General features: G+C 39.3%; 1 protein-coding gene across 3 annotated transcripts in view; it reads right to left on the bottom strand.

Annotated features, from left to right (window-relative positions):
• The window catches only part of LOC126260179 (tyrosine-protein phosphatase non-receptor type 23), a 156,300-nt gene that overhangs the window by 73,659 nt on the left and 63,416 nt on the right, over positions 1-19,225 (bottom strand). For all 3 annotated transcript variants that reach the window (XM_049957444.1, XM_049957442.1, XM_049957443.1), the window contains exons 6-9: positions 17,113-17,289; positions 15,971-16,212; positions 12,863-12,995; positions 8,617-8,751 (exon numbers count right to left, since the gene is read on the bottom strand). In XM_049957444.1, the coding sequence (XP_049813401.1) occupies positions 8,617-8,751; positions 12,863-12,995; positions 15,971-16,212; positions 17,113-17,289 (687 nt within the window). The remainder of the gene's footprint in view (positions 1-8,616; positions 8,752-12,862; positions 12,996-15,970; positions 16,213-17,112; positions 17,290-19,225) is intronic.

Below are 19,225 nucleotides of genomic sequence, written 5' to 3'. Positions count from 1 at the left end.
TTTCGGGATGTAAATTTTCTTGGAGTATCAATACTGTATTATCTCGTGTTTGGTTCTTTATAATCATGGCGTTGAATGAAATAAAGACTTGCACCTGGTGGCCGAACTTCCAGAATAGGGGCCTCCCGGCCAACGATGCCATACGCTTATTTCATTTTATCAATAGTGCCATATGTGCCAGAAGAAGAAAACGTGCACTTGTAATCCAGCAAACAGTTGAAACTAGTCAATAGTATGCAACGAAACACTTCGTTTCAAATAAATTGACTGCCTCATCGGAAAAGATTAACAACAACTAAATTTCTTTAGCAAACCGACGAAAATAACTTCACCATTCTGCAAGGCGATTAATGCTTGACTGTTATAAACCTGGAATTAAAATAAAACCAAAAAACTGAAACGAGTAATGTATTTTAGCCTTCCATAGTTATGTGATTTATTTTATCTATGAATCTAAGAAATCTATGAATTGATGGCTCCTGGCCACAAAACTCCGTTTCGTTTTCATTTGACGTGAGATCTGTAAACAACGACGAAATAGCAGAATAATTAAATGTAGTCACTGCGTCCCAGAAAAATTTTCTGGGTAGCATCTGGCTGCTTGCTACAACCACACTTCCAAGTAGCCAGAAGTGGGAGAATGTACTGTTCATACGCGACTAGCATCTTCTCTAACGAAGCTAACGTAAACAATTGTGACATCATGCTCATCGCAAGCAGTTTGCTGTTATGAAGTATTGCGTAGTCTTTCGTCCTAATGCATTTAACACATTTTGTTGTTGGCAGACATTTGCGTGTGCAGTTTGTTTTCTTGTAAATGGCGCATTTCCTTTGCAACTTTAAGTTTTACTTAATTTTTTTCTCCTGTTTATGTTTTATTGTTGCAATATAATTCTGCAGTAGCGAGGTAGAGTAATATTCTTTGTTAGGCTATCAGTTGTTAGCAATCAAAATTACAAAGATTTAATTGAAAAACTAAAACTCTGAAAAATACCCGGAGTTCTAAAAAATTCCCATGTTTTCTCCCGGATGAAAAAATTCCTGGGTTTTTCCCGGATCTCCCAGGGCGTATACACCCTGTCACAATATATAATAATCAAAGATGCATGGTATATTCACTAATGTCTATCATACATGGCATTTGTCCACTAATCTGTTCAAGAGTGCTGACTGCTAAACTGGAGTAACCCAGGGGGGATGTCCAATATATGTAATCATTGCTATATGACAGGAGCAAATATGACTTGCCAAAAAACACTACAATATTTCACTCAATAAACCAATAAAGGGTCACACCATTAGCAGTCTGAAGTGTTTGTGGTTTCTGGAAGATGGAAGCTATCACAATTCCACACAAGCTCACCAAACAAAAAAATTAGTCAATCCAAAAAGCAAACACAAGCCTCTACCTGAGCATACGGAAGTAGCGATCAGCGAGATACGTTTCAATTGGACATAGAATGTTAACATGGGTAAACATAAGGACATGACAGAGTGGCAAAAAGGGGCAATTGTGACTGGCTATGCCAGTGACCATGTGGTGTGTTGAATTTGTTGGTGTTTCACGGTGCATTGTTCAATGTATCTCCAAGCAGCGGTGTGACACATATGGCCACAAAACACAACATGAGAATAGTGGTCGGAAAAAGATCCTGACTGAGAGGGACCAGAAAGACAGTTCATGGCTTGTGAATCAAAATCACTTCCAAATCTGACAGGAATTACTGCAGGCAGAGAATAAAGGTTCATCCCTGCCTGTTAGTGAGAGAACATTATGACGGTAGTGGCATGCAACGAACATTTGAAGTCAGTCACAAGAAGAATATAATAATTCCAATCCCAAAGAAAGCAGGTGTTGACAGATGTGAGAATTACCGAACAATCAGTTTAATAAGCCACAGCTGCAAAATACTAACACGAATTCTTTACAGACGAATGGAAAAACTAGTAGAAGCCGACCTCGGGGAAGATCAGTTTGGATTCCGTAGAAATACTGGAACACATGAGGCAATACTGACCTTACGACTTATCTTAGAAGAAAGATTAAGGAAAGGCAAACCTACATTTCTAGCATTTGTAGACTTAGAGAAAGCTTTTGACAATGTTGACTGGAATACTCTCTTTCAAATTCTAAAGGTGGCAGGGGTAAAATACATGGAGCGAAAGGCTATTTACAATTTGTACAGAAACCAGATGGCAGTTGTAAGAGTCGAGGGACATGAAAGGGAAGCAGTGGTTGGGAAGGGAGTAAGACAGGGTTGTAGCCTCTCCCCGATGTTATTCAATCTGTATATTGAGCAAGCAGTAAAGGAAACAAAAGAAAAATTTGGAGTAGGTATTAAAATCCATGGAAAAGAAATAAAAACTTTGAGGTTCGCCGATGACATTGTAATTCTGTCAGAGACAGCAAAGGACTTGGAAGAGCAGCTGAACGGAATGGATGGTGTCTTGAAGGGAGGATATAAGATGAACATCAACAAAAGCAAAACGAGGATAATGGAATGTAGTCGAATTAAGTCGGGTGATGTTGAGGGTATTAGATTAGGAAATGAGACACTTAAAGTAGTAAAGGAGTTTTGCTATTTGGGGAGCAAAATAACTGATGATGGTCGAAGTAGAGAGGATATAAAATGTAGACTGGCAATGGCAAGGAAAGCGTTTCTGAAGAAGAGAAATTTGTTAACATCGAGTATAGATTTAAGTGTCAGGAAGTCTTTTCTGAAAGTATTTGTATGGAGTGTAGCCATGTATGGAAGTGAAACATGGACGAAAAATACACTCCTGGAAATGGAAAAAAGAACACATTGACACCGGTGTGTCAGACCCACCATACTTGCTCTGGACACTGCGAGAGGGCTGTACAAACAATGATCACACGCACGGCACAGCGGACACACCAGGAACCGCGGTGTTGGCCGTCGAATGGCGCTAGCTGCGCAGCATTTGTGCACCGCCGCCGTCAGTGTCAGCCAGTTTGCCGTGGCATACGGAGCTCCATCGCAGTCTTTAACACTGGTAGCATGCCGCGACAGCGTGGACGTGAACCGTATGTGCAGTTGACGGACTTTGAGCGAGGGCGTATAGTGGGCATGCGGGAGGCCGGGTGGACGTACCGCCGAATTGCTCAACACGTGGGGGCGTGAGGTCTCCACAGTACATCGATGTTGTCGCCAGTGGTCGGCGGAAGGTGCACGTGCCCGTCGACCTGGGACCAGACCGCAGCGACGCACGGATGCACGCCAAGACCGTAGGATCCTACGCAGTGCCGTAGGGGACCGCACCGCCACTTCCCAGCAAATTAGGGACACTGTTGCTCCTGGGGTATCGGCGAGGACCATTCGCAACCGTCTCCATGAAGCTGGGCTACGGTCCCGCACACCGTTAGGCCGTCTTCCGCTCACGCCCCAACATCGTGCAGCCCGCCTCCAGTGGTGTCGTGACAGGCGTGAATGGAGGGACGAATGGAGACGTGTCGTCTTCAGCGATGAGAGTCGCTTCTGCGTTGGTGCCAATGATGGTCGTATGCGTGTTTGGCGCCGTGCAGGTGAGCGCCACAATCAGGACTGCATACGACCGAGGCACACAGGGCCAACACCCGGCATCATGGTGTGGGGAGCGATCTCCTACACTGGCCGTACACCACTGGTGATCGTCGAGCGGACACTGAATAGTGCACGGTACATCCAAATCGTCATCGAACCCATCGTTCTACCATTCCTAGACCGGCAAGGGAACTTGCTGTTCCAACAGGACAATGCACGTCCGCATGTATCCCGTGCCACCCAACGTGCTCTAGAAGGTGTAAGTCAACTACCCTGGCCAGCAAGATCTCCGGATCTGTCCCCCATTGAGCATGTTTGGGACTGGATGAAGCGTCGTCTCACGCGGTCTGCACGTCCAGCACGAACGCTGGTCCAACCGAGGCGCCAGGTGGAAATGGCATGGCAAGCCGTTCCACAGGACTACATCCAGCATCTCTACGATCGTCTCCATGGGAGAATAGCAGCCTGCATTGCTGCGAAAGGTGGATATACACTGTACTAGTGCCGACATTGTGCATGCTCTGTTGCCTGTGTCTATGTGCCTGTGGTTCTGTCAGTGTGATCATGTGATGTATCTGACCCCAGGAATGTGTCAATAAAGTTTCCCCTTCCTGGGACAATGAATTCACGGTGTTCTTATTTCAATTTCCAGGAGTGTAGTTTGGACAAGAAGAGAATAGAAGCTTTCGAAATGTGGTGCTACAGAAGAATGCTGAAGATTAGATGGGTAGATCACATAACTAATGAGGAGGTACTGAATAGGATTGGGGAGAAGAGGAGTTTGTGGCACAACTTGACCAGAAGAAGGGATCGGTTGGTAGGACGTGTTCTGAGGCATAAAGGGATCACCAATTTAGTATTGGAGGGCAGCGTGGAGGGTAAAAATCGTAGGGGGAGACCAAGAGATGCATACACTAAGCAGATTCAGAAGGATGTAGGTTGCAGTAGGTACTGGGAGATGAATAAGCTTGCACAGGATAGAGTAGCATGGAGAGCTGCATCAAACCAGTCTCAGGACTGAAGACCACAACAACAACAAACAACAACCTCACTAGAGGTCACTGCTGACACAAGCACATAAAGATGACAACAGCATACTTCGTTGGGCTGGAAGAATGTGTGCCCCTATTGCATCTCAAATGGCCCACAAAATCATTTGACCTAAACCCCCACATAAAATCTGAGACACATGCTGGAACAGTGGGAAAACACCATCAGCATCCCTGAAATTTGGCAGAATTGCGCAACCAAATCCTCGGTGAGTGGCATAATGTAGATGTAACATACCTGAACAACATTGTGGACTCCTTTCCTAACTGAATCCAGGTGGTTATCAAGTCCAGAGGCAGTATTACACATTATTAAATTATGTCTGTAATGATTTATCTAGGGAGGACCTTTTTTTTTTTGGTCCGGTGAGTGTTACAGAACTCAAGTTCACAGCAGTGCAGTGCCATCAACGCAGTTTAGCTCACGCTTGTTTTGGTGTACAACTGCTGAACAAACACTGAGGATAAAGATTTAACCAGTTACACATGGGAGGGCACTGTTCACGATGGAACCAAAGAAAGATGGTACCTTGCTCTTCCTTCAAGTACTTGTCTGCCAAATACTCTCATAGATATTACTGAAAAGCAAGGGGAAACTACAGCCACAACTTTTCCCAAGGGCATGCAGCTTTACTGTATAGTTAAATGATGGCATCCTCTTGGGTAAAATATTCCAGAGATAAAATAGTCCCCCACTTGGTTCTCTGGGCGGGGACTACTCAGGAGAACATCATTATCAGGAGGAAGAAAACTGGCATTATAGGGATTGGAGCGTGGAATGTCAGGCTGCTTAATCAAGCAAATAGGTTAGAAAATTTAAAAAGGGAAATGGATAGGTTAAAGTTAGATATAGTGGGAATTAGTCAAGGTCGGTGGCAGGAGGTACAAGACTTTTGGTCAGGTGAATACAGGGTTATAAATACAAAATCAAATATGGGTAATGCAGGAGTAGGTTTAATAATGAATAAAAAATAGGAGTGCGGGTAAGCTACTACAAACAGCATACTGAACACATTATTGTAGCCAAGATAGACATGAAGCCCATGCCTACTACAGTAGTACAAGTTTATATGCCAACTAGTTCCGCAGATGGTGAAGAGATTGAAGAACTGTATGAGGTAATAAAAGAAATTATTTAGATAGTTAAGAGAGATGAAAATTTATTAGTCATGGGGGACTGGAATTCGATGAAATGAAGAAAAGGAAAAGTAGTAGGTGAATATGGACTCGGGGTAAGAAATGAAAGAGGAAGCTGCCTGGTAGAATTTTGCACAGAGCATAATTTAATGACAGCTAATACTTGGTTTCAGAATCATGAAAGAAGGTGGTATACGTAGAAGAGACCTGGGGCCCTATTCTGAATCTTTCCGCCATTTTGCCAATCGGTTCAGTACGCAAACTCACCAAACAGTCTTGTTTTCGAAGGAGAGCCCCAACATTATTCTGTAACCATTTCGGAAGCTATGATGAATGGTCCTAGCGAACCAAAACACTGTTGTCAGTTCTCCTCGCTCCAAATCAATCAAAAGCAATCTACCTCAGATCTGCCCATGTGCACTGCCGTGGCACAGCGGCATGAACCCAAAGTGGCTAGCAGCCGACACAGGCGTGCTATTCTCCACAGTACTGAAAAGTGTGGTTAGAGTACGTAATACTGTTCAAATTTCACTGACCATGTGCTTCCATGAAGGAATGATAATGATAGAATATTGGCTGTGTTCTGGAAACTGTCATAAATGTCATGTCATGACATGACATTTTATTCTCATTCACACTGAAGTCTTGTTCTGGATTTTACATTTTGGAATATGAGTTAGAAATGGAGTGCAGTACCACAATGTATACATAAATGTATACAAACACCCAAAAAATTAATCATTTTTTCTGTTTTCCGTTGTTCCTTAGTTGCTTCAAAATTCATGGAGGTACGTTATGCCTTTGCAAATAATTTGAAGGCAGTCTGTGTATTGCCATACATGTTTTGCTTCTTTTATTCATGAAGCTGCTTCATAAATAAAAGAAGCTAAGCACGTATGGCAATAAACAAACTGCATTCAATAAGTTGCATAGATGGAGCACATCTACACAAACCCAAAACATTGCTTAAGAGACAGGTTTGTAGCCTATCACCGACATTACTCAAGAGAAGCTGAACGGAATGGACAGTGTCTTGAAAGGAGGATATAAGATGAACATCAACAAAAGCAAAACGTGGATAATGGAATGTAGTCGAATAAAATCGGGTGATGCTGAGGCAATTAGATTAGGAAATTTGCCACTTAAAGTAGTACAAGAGTTTTGCAATTTGGGGAGCGAAATAACCGATGATGGTCCACGTGGAGAGGATACAAAATGTAGACTGGCTATTGCAAGGAAAGCGTTTCTGAAGAAGAGAACTTTGTTAACATTGACTATAATTTAAATGTCAGGAAGTCTTTTCTGAAAATATTTGTATGAAGTGTAGCCATGTATGGAAGTGAAACATGGACAATAAATAGTTTAGACAAGAAGAGAATAGAAGCTTTCGAAATGTGGTGCTACAGAAGAATGCTGAAGATTAGAAGGGAAGATCATGTAACTAGACAGGATGTACTGAATAGAAAAGGGGAGAAAAGGAATTTGTAGCATAACTTGTCTAGAAGACGGGATCCGTCCGCTGTCCATGGTAAACATACAACCTGTTAAAAACAATGTCCCACCTTTTGCAATGTCCAGAGGGGTCATCACGAATTACGGTGACTTCAGTATAATTACTGTCTTCGAATGCAATTGTTATTTCCGTTTGTTTCATTGCGTATTTCTTTCAGTTACCTCCTGTACTACAAAGAAGCAGCTCTTTCTCTGTACTGACCAAGACTCATTGAGCTATCAAACAACAGAAACTCCAGGTTGGAATCTCAACAATGAAAGGAAAAAGACAGATTGCTACTTACCATAAAGTGACACATTTAAGTTGTAGACTGTCACAATTAAAACACCCTTACACATGAGCTCCTGTGTAACTTATGTACCCGCTGTCACCAACTCCACTTCCAGACTGCAATGTGACTGGTTTACTGGAAAAACTTTTCCAGCTCCTGTCAACAGCAGGCGAAGCTGGCATTGAACTGTAAAGATGATACATGTTAGGGCTCAACGGCAGCTTCACCTGTTGTTGACAATAGCTGGAAAAGTTTCTCCAGTGAACCGGTCACATCAGAGTATGGAATTGGGGCTGGTGACAGTGGGTACACAAGTTACATAGAAGCTCATGTGTAAGTCTCTTATAATTGTGACAGTCAGCAACTTAAGGTGTCATCTTTAAAGTAAGTAGCAATATATCTTTTCCTTACACTGTTGACACTCATCAAGCTATGTCACTTGGCAGTGACACATCAAAGTAACCTTTAGGTTCAGCACAGCTTTCTTTTCCCACCATTAGTTTTGCACCTGAGCCTGACTTTCAAGTGTGTTACATGTTCAAAGCTCAGTACAAATAGGAAATATTAATCCTGTAAAATACAATTATTGTTTGTTCAGGTTGGAGCACAAATAAACTAATGTAGTGTGTTACAAACACTCCCTCTTCAATTCACGCTACATATACAGAGTAAATGTATTACAGTGGTGTTTGCAACTGCAACCGAAAAAGCAACTGTGTCTCATAAGCTACCTCCTAATATGAAGATATTCAAACTCTAGAACTTAGGCAGAAATAACTGTTCTTTTAGAGACACTGGACAAATATTTTGTCTTCTACAATTCCACTACAAAAATTGACTCATCTGTCATTGGCTACTCACAATTAAAACAGCAATGTCACCTTGGATTATGTGGACCTAGAGGGATTTGAGACTGATCCCACATTTTAAAGATCATGAATAGCTCGCTAACTGAAGAAAGCAACTATGTGATGGTTTGTGGGGGTTGAAGGGACCACACTACAAAGGTCATCAGTCCCAGCAACTATGTGAAAAAGCAATATATAACAGAATAGTGCCCATAAAATCAAATATTTACTAGGACAATGCGACGGGAACACATACCTCGAGCAATTCCTTCACATCCTGCAACATGGCTTCCACATCCTGGTAAGTATCAGCTAATTTGTTCATAGAATCTATCAGATTCTGAATAGCATCCGGCTTTGCACTGAATGCTGCACATCGGTCGACCAGTTCCTGCAAATATAACACCACTGACCTAACTTTTCAATTATTAAAGTTACAAACATTTTGAAAACATATCACATAGCAAGTAACATATCACAAAAATATGTTTGTGACCAGTAACATATAAAGAAACACTAAATATCATAATTACCTGTCATATGTAATAAGAAAGCTACATATCTGAAAACATAATTAATACACTCCCACATATCATACTGTCTACTGTAAAATACCCTTTCAATTCAATTCCACTTATCTTTTATTAAGAGCCTACTAAAGTATTTTGTCCCTTTAATGCACTTCTTTCCTTACACAAAATGCACTGCTTCACCATTAATGATACATTTTCAACCACCTATGGAAGACTCGTAAAATTTGTCAACAAGCAATGGGCAACTTACCAGACAGCACAAGGGACAGTGTCAGCTATTATTAACAGGTGGATAAAATATTCCCAATATTCAAGTCATGTAATTTCAAATAAAATTTTTGAGCTCTGTTGCTATGAAAGAATCTGAGAACAAACAGTAATAAGCACCACAAACATGTCTCTTAGTCACACTCCTAATCTCCAGTTACTGATCACATTTCTCAAGTAAAGTAGGGAGGATGGATGGAAGGAAAGGTACGTTAGGGTTAGCAGCTCGTTGATAACAATGTCACTACTCATTAGGTACACAGCACATCCATAGATTGGGGACATATAGTGAATAAAATTGGCCATGTCCTTTTCAAAGGAATCATCTTGCATTTGCCTTAACCTAAATCCGACTGACTGGACGCGGATCTTCCTGAATGTAAGTTCGTGTCTTACCAATGCACTTTGTCATAAGCAAATTATAGTTTGTTTCTCAACAACACGCCCAGATCTGACTAAGTGCTTGGTGGAGGAAGAATGTTTTCATGTATGCACAGCGAACAATGTTTAGAGACATGCAAAGAGAATGCATAAATAACAATAGCATTTTCAGTAATGAACAAATTACAAATCTATGTAAGCATCTTCATCTTAGCAAGGCATTACTAGCACATGAAAAGACCTTTAACTAATTGCTCATTAAGGATCTAAAAAACACCAGGAAGTGAAAGCTGGGCAACGTGCCGAACTGAAAAATGTTTAACTACATGGATGCTCCAAATTAGCATAGCATCAATTTCCCTGTTGTATGAGACCAATTAAGTCAAGCAAAGGCTATGAAAAATGTGAAGAGAAGCAGAAGAATGAGACAGTGTATGGAAAAAATGCTGTCCTAGAAGGCTTGATGACCAGTAGTAGAAGTGTGACACATTTGATGAAGGCTATGCTGTGCTGTATAACATAAGACAAGCATAAGTTTGAAAAAAAACTTATGCTTGTCTTATGTTATACAGCACAAAATAAAACTTGACATGGTGGCAAGCTAAGCAGACATACAGAGAGAGAGAGAGAGAGAGAGAGAGAGAGAGAGAGAGAACCGATGCTGCACGAGTAGCTCATTACTGGTAATCCTGTGTAACTTCCATGCTTCAAGAATGTGTGAAGTTTCCAATGGGAGTACACAAATTAATATAGGTGACAGGAGTGTCATTTGCCACGTGACAAAATGGTGAAAATAGCAAGATTTTTTCCCTTGTAGAACTCTTAAATCACTCATCTGGAAGACATTCCAGTAAAAAAAAACATGTATCTTTCATTTAAAAATATGAAACAAACTTCAGTCCATTGCTCAATGAATTATTTTATCACAAGTGCCATGTTCAATGGCTTCTTGAAGGCATTAAAGTGCCACAAAACAAGAAGATATTTAAGTGTCAGAAAACGTGAAGCTACTGGATGTCCTTACGCACAAAGGTTTTTGATGCGGTGTAGGATACAATGGAATTTTAACTCATTGTATCTTTTTTTGGAATACTGGAGAAGTTCAGTAATGTATCAGTTTTATTTATTCTTTTTTTTCTTTTTTTTTCTTTGAGGGGTTACAACACTTTCCACTCCATGGCGTTTCTGGTACAGTAACCGTGTGTAGTATTTTGAAAGAAAAACATTCTTGGTTGCAGGGGAAGCAATACTTTTATTGGCACATTTTGCCCTTTTGAGAAATATGTGTAGACCCATAGTTAAGCTTGCTAGGTCACGTAGAAGGTCATAAAACAGGCAAAGAACGTCTTTACAGATCACAAAGTATGCATGACACATTTCAAAATTATTTCCACCTTCAGAAATCCAAGTACACAGGTAGCACAAGGACAAGAAAAATGGTTCAAATGGCTCTGAGCACTATGGGACTTAACATGTGTGGTCATCAGTCCCCTAGAACTTAGAACTACTTAAACCTAACTAACCTAAGGACATCACACACATCCATGCCCGAGGCAGGATTCGAACCTGTGACCGGAGCAGTCCCGCGGTTCCGGACTGAGCGCCTAGAACCGCTAGACCACCGCGGCCGGCACAAGGACAAGAGTGTAACCATTTGTGCACTTGGATTTCTGAAGATGGAAATAATTCCGAAATGCATCATGCATACTTTGTGATCAATAAATTCATTCTTCACCTGCTGTATGACTTTTTATGTGACTTAGCCACCTTAACCACAAATCTGCACATATTTACTAGAATGGTTGCTATCATCCTACGTCACTTTATGTCACAACTTTATTATTTTTGGGCAATCATTAAAAAACATACTACAAAATTTACATCTGTAAAATCTGTGGGGCGCAGTGCTTTTTCAAATGCCACCAGAGTGAGTAAGGTGCACAAAATAGTCCCCACAAATGTAAATTTTGCAGTACATTAAAATTTTCTGATAACGCCACATAAAGGTGACCCATGTCAATAAAAGCATTGTTTTCCCTGCAAAACACTGAAATACCTGACTAGCTTAACTGTAGTCTTGAATATATAGAAAACTGTGTTTAAGCATACGTGCAGAGTGAGGCAATCGACACATGTAATTTCTCTGCTTCCAGAAAAGTCGTTTGTATATTATTGTTGTAACTGATGAAATTTTGCTTGTAAAATGCATTTACTACTTCTTATAATACATGAAATTTCTAATGTAAGTGCTTATTACAATTTCTACGATACCAAATATAAGTTCTGCTTAATATGTGCTTTACTCGTGGACCCTTGCAGAGCATATGAACAATGTCTTCTTGTAAAGTTTACTTCCTTCTACTCAAGTAATGTTCAATGATGTAAAAAAACTTCTGCGAAATATACAGTCTAACAAAAATCAGCCAACAGTCATTTTATACACTTATTGGAATGAAAAACAGTTTGATTTTAAATAGTTAAATTTTCATTAAGCAACACTTGCCTCATAGTTTCACATTTTCTGCCAAAGATCAATTGTGAATAAAAACAATACAACTACAATCCATTCACTAATAATGCAACTACATTACACTGATTGAGCAAATTGTCTTCAATTCAACCTATCTACTGCAAAGATCTTAAATAAAGTGACTTTTCCAAATAAAGCCTCTGTCAGGCCATGATCTTCTGACAACTGTACACTTACTGTCATTCTTCCAGTTACAAGGTATGAGGAAACGCCATAAAATATACTTCTCTCCTTGTATTCTCATCAAGACAGTGGTTATTACATATAAAATTTTGAAATATAAAAGTAAGAAGACTTCTGTGCTTTTTCATAGTACAAAATGATAATATGTGGACACTTGAACATGGCAGTTTTAGATGGTGGTGGTGGGTATGGGAAGGGGGTGTGTTTTAAATTATGGTTATGTAAGATACCAGAAGAGGTCAAAACTTAACTACCTCTATGACACTGCCAACTTCAGCAAGCATCTGCAGGATAGATGTCGCCAAATGCTTTACATACTCTACCTTGCTCCACATTGGGTGTTGTTCATTTTCTTTTCTTAATTTGAAATGAATTAAGAAACTACTCCCAATCTACCAAACAGTTAGAGTATGACTCCCATGACACCAGGAGGGACTGGCGATCCCTGTCATCACGTGTCAGTCCTTGTCTTTTGCACAACCACATATGACAGAGGGAGGCAGGGCAAGTTTCTTGGCGTGGCCTTAGTTCTCGTTTACTTATGCTCGCAGCAGATTGTCACCTTAAGGTATCCACACTATAGTCTGGTGCTTCCTTTTCAAACATACCTGTGGAAGTGATTCTGGCTCTGAATGCAGTTTCAAGTAGTCAAGCTGAAGTGAGGCCATGAATACATCCAATTCTTGGTCCTTCTCATCAATCTTAGTACCAACTTTTCGTAACAGTTTTGCCTTTTCTTCACTGCAAAAGACATTTTTAAAATCCAGTTGTTACAAACAAAGACAGACAGACAAACAGACACACACAAACAGATACAGAAAAAAAATAACAGGGACAAGGAGAGGAGAATTACATGTCTAGTAATACACATAGTAACTTTTTTTTTTCTTTTTTTGCTTAATTCACAAACCTGAATCTTTATCCAGATTTACCTAACTTTTTCTGTCCCTTTACTGATGGATGACATAAAACAAATTTATACAAACTTTAATAGATGACATCCATGTAGTACCTTTAGAAGTAGGAACTACTACAAATCAGTAAGTAGTATGGAGATCCTTTACATGTGTCACTAGTGTTGCTGTTGGAGTTTTAAGTCAATAAATTAATGTCATGACTATTGTTACAACAAAAAAAAAAAAAAAAAAAAAAAAAAAAAATGAAATTTCAAATTAATGTTATAAAACTGAAAATGTTATTAAAGTTTAATGACAATGGAACATGACTACGGAAAATAACCACCAAAGCAATTTTATGCACACCTCATATGCCAGATTTGGCTAGTATGCAATTTCTTATGTCTTTTTGAGTTTAATATTAGTATGTTTACATAGTTTATTGTGTGTATGTATTTTCAGTGCCCTCTAGTTTAATAATTTTCATGTTTCATAGATCACAATTATGACATCTCGGCATGATGTGAAACGAGTTAGTTTTACAATTGTAGTTCACGTTCTCAGTGGAAAATTCGGCAACATGCTGATCATTTACATGACTGCCTTAATTATGATGTTTTTAGCCGTGATTTATACTTAACTATGTTCAATATTCTCTCTCTCTCTCTCTCTCTCTCTCTCTCTCTCTCTCTCACACACACACACACACACACACACACACACACACACTAGTAACATTGGAAGATAACCTTGATTAAAAACTGGTCATGCCCATAAGACATCGCATTGCAACCATGGAACATGACCTTTAGGCTTGAAAATGGCAAAGAAGAGAATCTCCAAAACTTTCTTCAGATGTGTCATATCCAGCTGAAAATACTCATTGATGATTACATGCTGCAGATTACTAATTGTGAGAATGTCAACCGCTAAGTTTGACCCACTGTTCCAAATAGTCTCAGATATTGATTACACCTGAGAGTTTTAGAGGACCAGTTGATGTGTGATAGAGTGCCTGAATTTTTGGCAAAGCAGGAAAGCATGTGTGTAGCACTGTGAACATGGCTGCTATCATCTTTAAACACGGGAGTGTCCACAGCATACTCATCAAGAAGATGGTCATCAAGAATGAGAAAACAACCATCCTGGTTCATTTCACAATAACTCAAAGGAGGGGGTCGAAGTTGTGGTATGAAAAATACCCCACACCATCAAAGAACATCTCTACTCTGAACTACACCTTCCACACACTGAGTTGAATGGTTCAAATGGCTCTGAGCACTATGCGACTTAACTTCTGAGGTCATCAGTCGCCTAGAACTTAGAACTAATTAAACCTAACTAACCTAAGAACATCACACACATCCATGCCCGAGGCAGGATTCGAACCTGTGACCGTAGCGGTCGCTTGGCTCCAGACTGTAGCGCCTAGAACCGCACGGCCACTCCGGCCGGCTGTGAGGTGAGTGCTTCGATCCATTCGACATCTTGCATCATTTGCAAAGAAGCAATATTGAGACTTGTTGGACTACACTAAATGCCTCCAGTCAGCTACTGTTCAGTCTGTGTGTTTTTTGGTTCACTAAATACACGCTGGTTTATGTGGCAATATGAGCAATAGCCTTTACCAAGATGCCCACTGCATACAGTTTACTTGACAATGTTCACTCAGAAATTGGTCGAGATGGTTGTGCATTTGCTGACAGCTGCAGTTCCTGTTGGATCTCAAACTGATTGGCTCTGACAAGGCTTTTTCAAGGTATAACACACCTCTCTGGTTTCTGTGCTTTGTAACAAGACTGGCAGCTAATTGCAAATGTACTGACGATTTATGTTCAGGAACATTTAAATCTTTTTGAACACAAGTGATAAATCACTAGAGTCAAATTATATCAATCAAATATCTAAAGCAAGTGGTCAAAGCAATAAAATATGGATTAGGTATGAGAAAGTGAATGCCAGACACTCATTCACTGACTAAATCCTGAGAAGATATAGCTTTATTTGTAAAGGATGTAGCTTATACAACTGACTTAAAATGTAAGGGTGCTGTTCATACGGTACGGATCCTCCAAAAATATGAGTGAATACCTGCGGCATTTACAATGAAGTACAATCAGAGATTAATTCATCTAGGGGCTAGATAAGAGGTAAGCCAAGAAACCAATCACTACCACTGGTACCTGAAAGTGTGAACATAACTCAAAGTGTGGTTATGATACTGCTACACCATGTATCATCTGACAAACACAGTATTTGGTTGCATAAGGGAAAACAATGTCGTATCCTGTGTAATGTGTCTAAAAATAAACTAGAGTCTTGGATGTAGATCCACTAAGCATATTATGAACATTAGCATGTATATATCCATATCTTTGTGCCAATTTGAAGAGCCTTAAATAGATTCTGAAATAAAACACAATTGTCGATTTTGAGCATGCCACAATTAAGATAATAATATCTTTTGCCTCATTTATTTAACCAGATGACAATCACAGATTTTACTTCAACGATTAAAACTTGAAGGAATATCAATAAAGTTGAGTGACCACAATGCTGGCATCAGTCAGTACAGATTTCAGCAACATTTTTGTTCTTAAACAACTATATCCACACAGATGTGCTCATACATCTGCTATAACTACAATAAATGAAAACTTTATCTCATATACTGACTGGCTTTCAATGGAATACTACGATTTTTCTGGATTCAACATAAAACACTGATCTACTTTCGGTAAGCAGGCATATAAGCAACACTAATTTTGGAACTCTATATATATTTCTGACTGAATGCACAATTTTATATCATCATACTACCTGTACAATGAAGATGCTTCATGTGCCTTCATGGGTACTAGTCGAGCAAATATGTCAGCTCCTGCTACTTCTGGATCATTAACATTAAACATAATGCCTTTCACAAGAGATGCACCTTTAACCTCTGGAAGAATGTCCAAGGGTGGGACCTCTTCATGATAGATGAACTCATTTTCATTTTTTGCTGCCTTTTTCTTTCCTTCCACAACATCATTTGTGAATGTTAAGGCTTCATTAATTGCCTATGTAAGAAAGAGTAGTAGATTTAAAATATAGCAGTTTTCAGTACCAATTTCATTACAGTATATATTACTTAGGGAGGGGAAATGTGCAAATGTGTGTGCATTCTTAAGGGACCAAAATGCTAAGGTTATTGATCCCTTGACTTACACACTACTTAAACTAACTTATGCTAAGAACAACACACACACACACACACACACACACACGTTGTAGGTCAATATTTACATTCAGGGACAAAAATGTATAGTATCACTGATAGACACATCATGTACAAGTATAAGGGGCAGACTACATAGCCTTCAAGAACTGTGTGTTCATTTGTTGGGGACAGGAGAGGAATTTGGTGGGGGAGGTTGGAAAAGGAGGGGCAGGTCACTCATTCCTCTCCCGTCTCATCCTGGGGACTTTCATGGGGGAGGTTAAAAGAGGAAGGGCAGGTCACTCAGTCCCCAGGATGAGACAGACCCCATCTGTATTGAGGACAATGATGTAGGAAGCTGGCGGCAATGTTTACCCCTTTCAAGTTCACGAATATTTACATTATGTAAGTCTATTGGACATTCATAAAGCTTCAATGACAGGTTACTCTTGTTTTACATTATTAATTTACAAGACACATTTGTAAATGTGGTAAGTGAATAACACATTCCTGCAGGTGTCAGCTGCTGGAGACAGGTAGCAACAATCACAAAATAACTAACTCAGACACTAATCAATCTGTTCATAAACACATTAAAAAGAAGAAGAAGAAGAAATGTGTTCATGCTTGGGTTATCTTCTACCTTGAAATAGTATGCCATCTATAAGGTACAAACTCTGATTTAAAAAAAAAATAAACAAATCAATGCATTTGTGTTTTGGCTACTCGAGTAAATAATATTCCAATATTGACCACATACATCAATATTATCCATTCCTTTTGAAAGTTTGACAGCTTCTTCTAATTTCTCTGCTGCTGCTTGGTAAAAAGTAACTCGTTCACCCATTTTCTGCTGTTCTTCTGCCTGCTGACCACGGTACAGTAAAGATATACACGTGTGGTATACCATCTTGAATTTTACATAACGTTTCCAATTCTGTAAAAAATTACATAACAAAATTATGTAACTGATCATTCGATAAAATTTAAAAATAATTACATGAAAATAATTACCAAAGTCTTCTTCTATTGCACATCAATTCACATTTTCTAATAATTTATAAATACAAAATATAATTTATTGTTGTCATGTGAACTATGAAAAAATAATTATGATAAGGATAGTTGCTACTCACCGAACAGATGAGATTCTGTGTCACAGACAGGCATGGCAAAAAGCCTGTCACAAAATAAGCTTTCGGCCAACTTGGCCTTTGCCAAAAACACACACACACACACACACACACATACACACACACACACGACCACAGCTGGCTTCAGCTGCCATAGACTGTGGTTTTGTGTGTGTGTGTGTGTGTGTGTGTGTGTGTGTGTGTGTGTGTGTGTGAGAGAGAGAGAGAGAGAGAGAGAGAGAGAGAGAGATTTATTTTTGACAAAGGCCTTGTTGGCTGAAAGCTTATTTTTGTGATAGTCTTTTTGTTGTGCCTATCTGCGACTCAGCATGTTCGCTATGTGGTGAAATAAGTATGTGAAATATAAGAAAAAGTTATATATCAACTAAACATCATGTTCTTTTATCTGATGCCACACAATTCAAGAATTCTCATGGTTTTATCAGTGCAAGCACTTAATTTATTTTAATGTGCCAAACCTCCCCTGCCAAGTATTATGTAGAACACAACCATATATCAGTACACAGTGAATTGATCAATTGCTGACATAATTTCATTCACCGAGATGGCATCAAAGTTTTGAATAAATGTCATTTTGTTGCACAAAATGATATTCAGATCCATCAACAAATAACGCAAACAAGACTAAGGAAATATACATGACAGGTATGTTCAAGTATACTCGCCTAAAGATGTCATTTCGCATTATGCAACTGCTGATTCTGTAATAGATTTGGTACAGTGAAATTGTTTGCAAGCATGATTCTTTATGGTATCAATGATACAGTAGACATATTAGGAACACGCTGTAACTTAATTTATATCTAGCTGACTTTTCATTTCACAAAATTCTGTGTGTTTCTGGCATTATCAACCAGGTGGCAGTGACAATCACCCTCTTAGATTTTGTTTGTTCTTTCCATTATAAAAGAATGTGGGCACTGTTTGCTTCTTGTTTCAGAGTTATCTTCAAAATAAAAACTGAACAACATCTATCAAGTAACACTATGTACTCAAAAAAATGTGTAGTTAATACTACACAGCTACAGCGAACACACATAGCATAATAAAACAGTGTAACCAATGTCCTCATTATTAATCTGTTAGAATTAAATAAGGTAACATGCATGAAATCGATGACAATCTAGTGATATGAAGTAACAGCGAAAACTATTTGGAGGTGTGCCAGACCAGAAATCAAATTCTGTTTTCTTCCTTTTTGTGAGTAGTCCCCTTAATTGTTACACTATCTGGGCATCCATTCAGGCCTGATTCAAACTTTCATTATCAATTATGTTCCCTCCTATTTCCTTAAATATCAGTTGTCACAACATATTCATTACATAGGAGATTCAGCACATCTGAACATTTTTTGATGTCATTATTTCATATCACAGCATCTTCAATGATTTCATTCCCACTGCCTCCATTCATTTCATTTCAGCAAGTTTACTTAAATTAGAAATATAAATCCCCTGTATCAGGGTAAGCCAAAGGCCTCTACCAAATCTGTTCTCCTGTAGCTGCAGTCACACATACCCTGTGGAGAACTACTACAGTGGTTGGTTGGTCAATTTCAGGGAGGGGACCAAACAGTGAGGTCATCGGTCCCATCAGATTAGGGAGGGAAGTTGGCTGTGCCCTTTCACAGGAACCATCCCGACATTTGCCTTAAGTGATTCAGGGAAATCACGAGACACCTAAATCAAGATGGCTGGACGCGAGTCTGAACCATCGTTC

This window comes from Schistocerca nitens, chromosome 5 (assembly GCF_023898315.1).
Source record: "Schistocerca nitens isolate TAMUIC-IGC-003100 chromosome 5, iqSchNite1.1, whole genome shotgun sequence".
NCBI lineage: Eukaryota > Metazoa > Arthropoda > Insecta > Orthoptera > Acrididae > Schistocerca > Schistocerca nitens.
The sequence above is the reverse complement of the archived record's forward strand: the minus strand, read 5'-3'. Positions and strand labels throughout refer to the sequence as shown.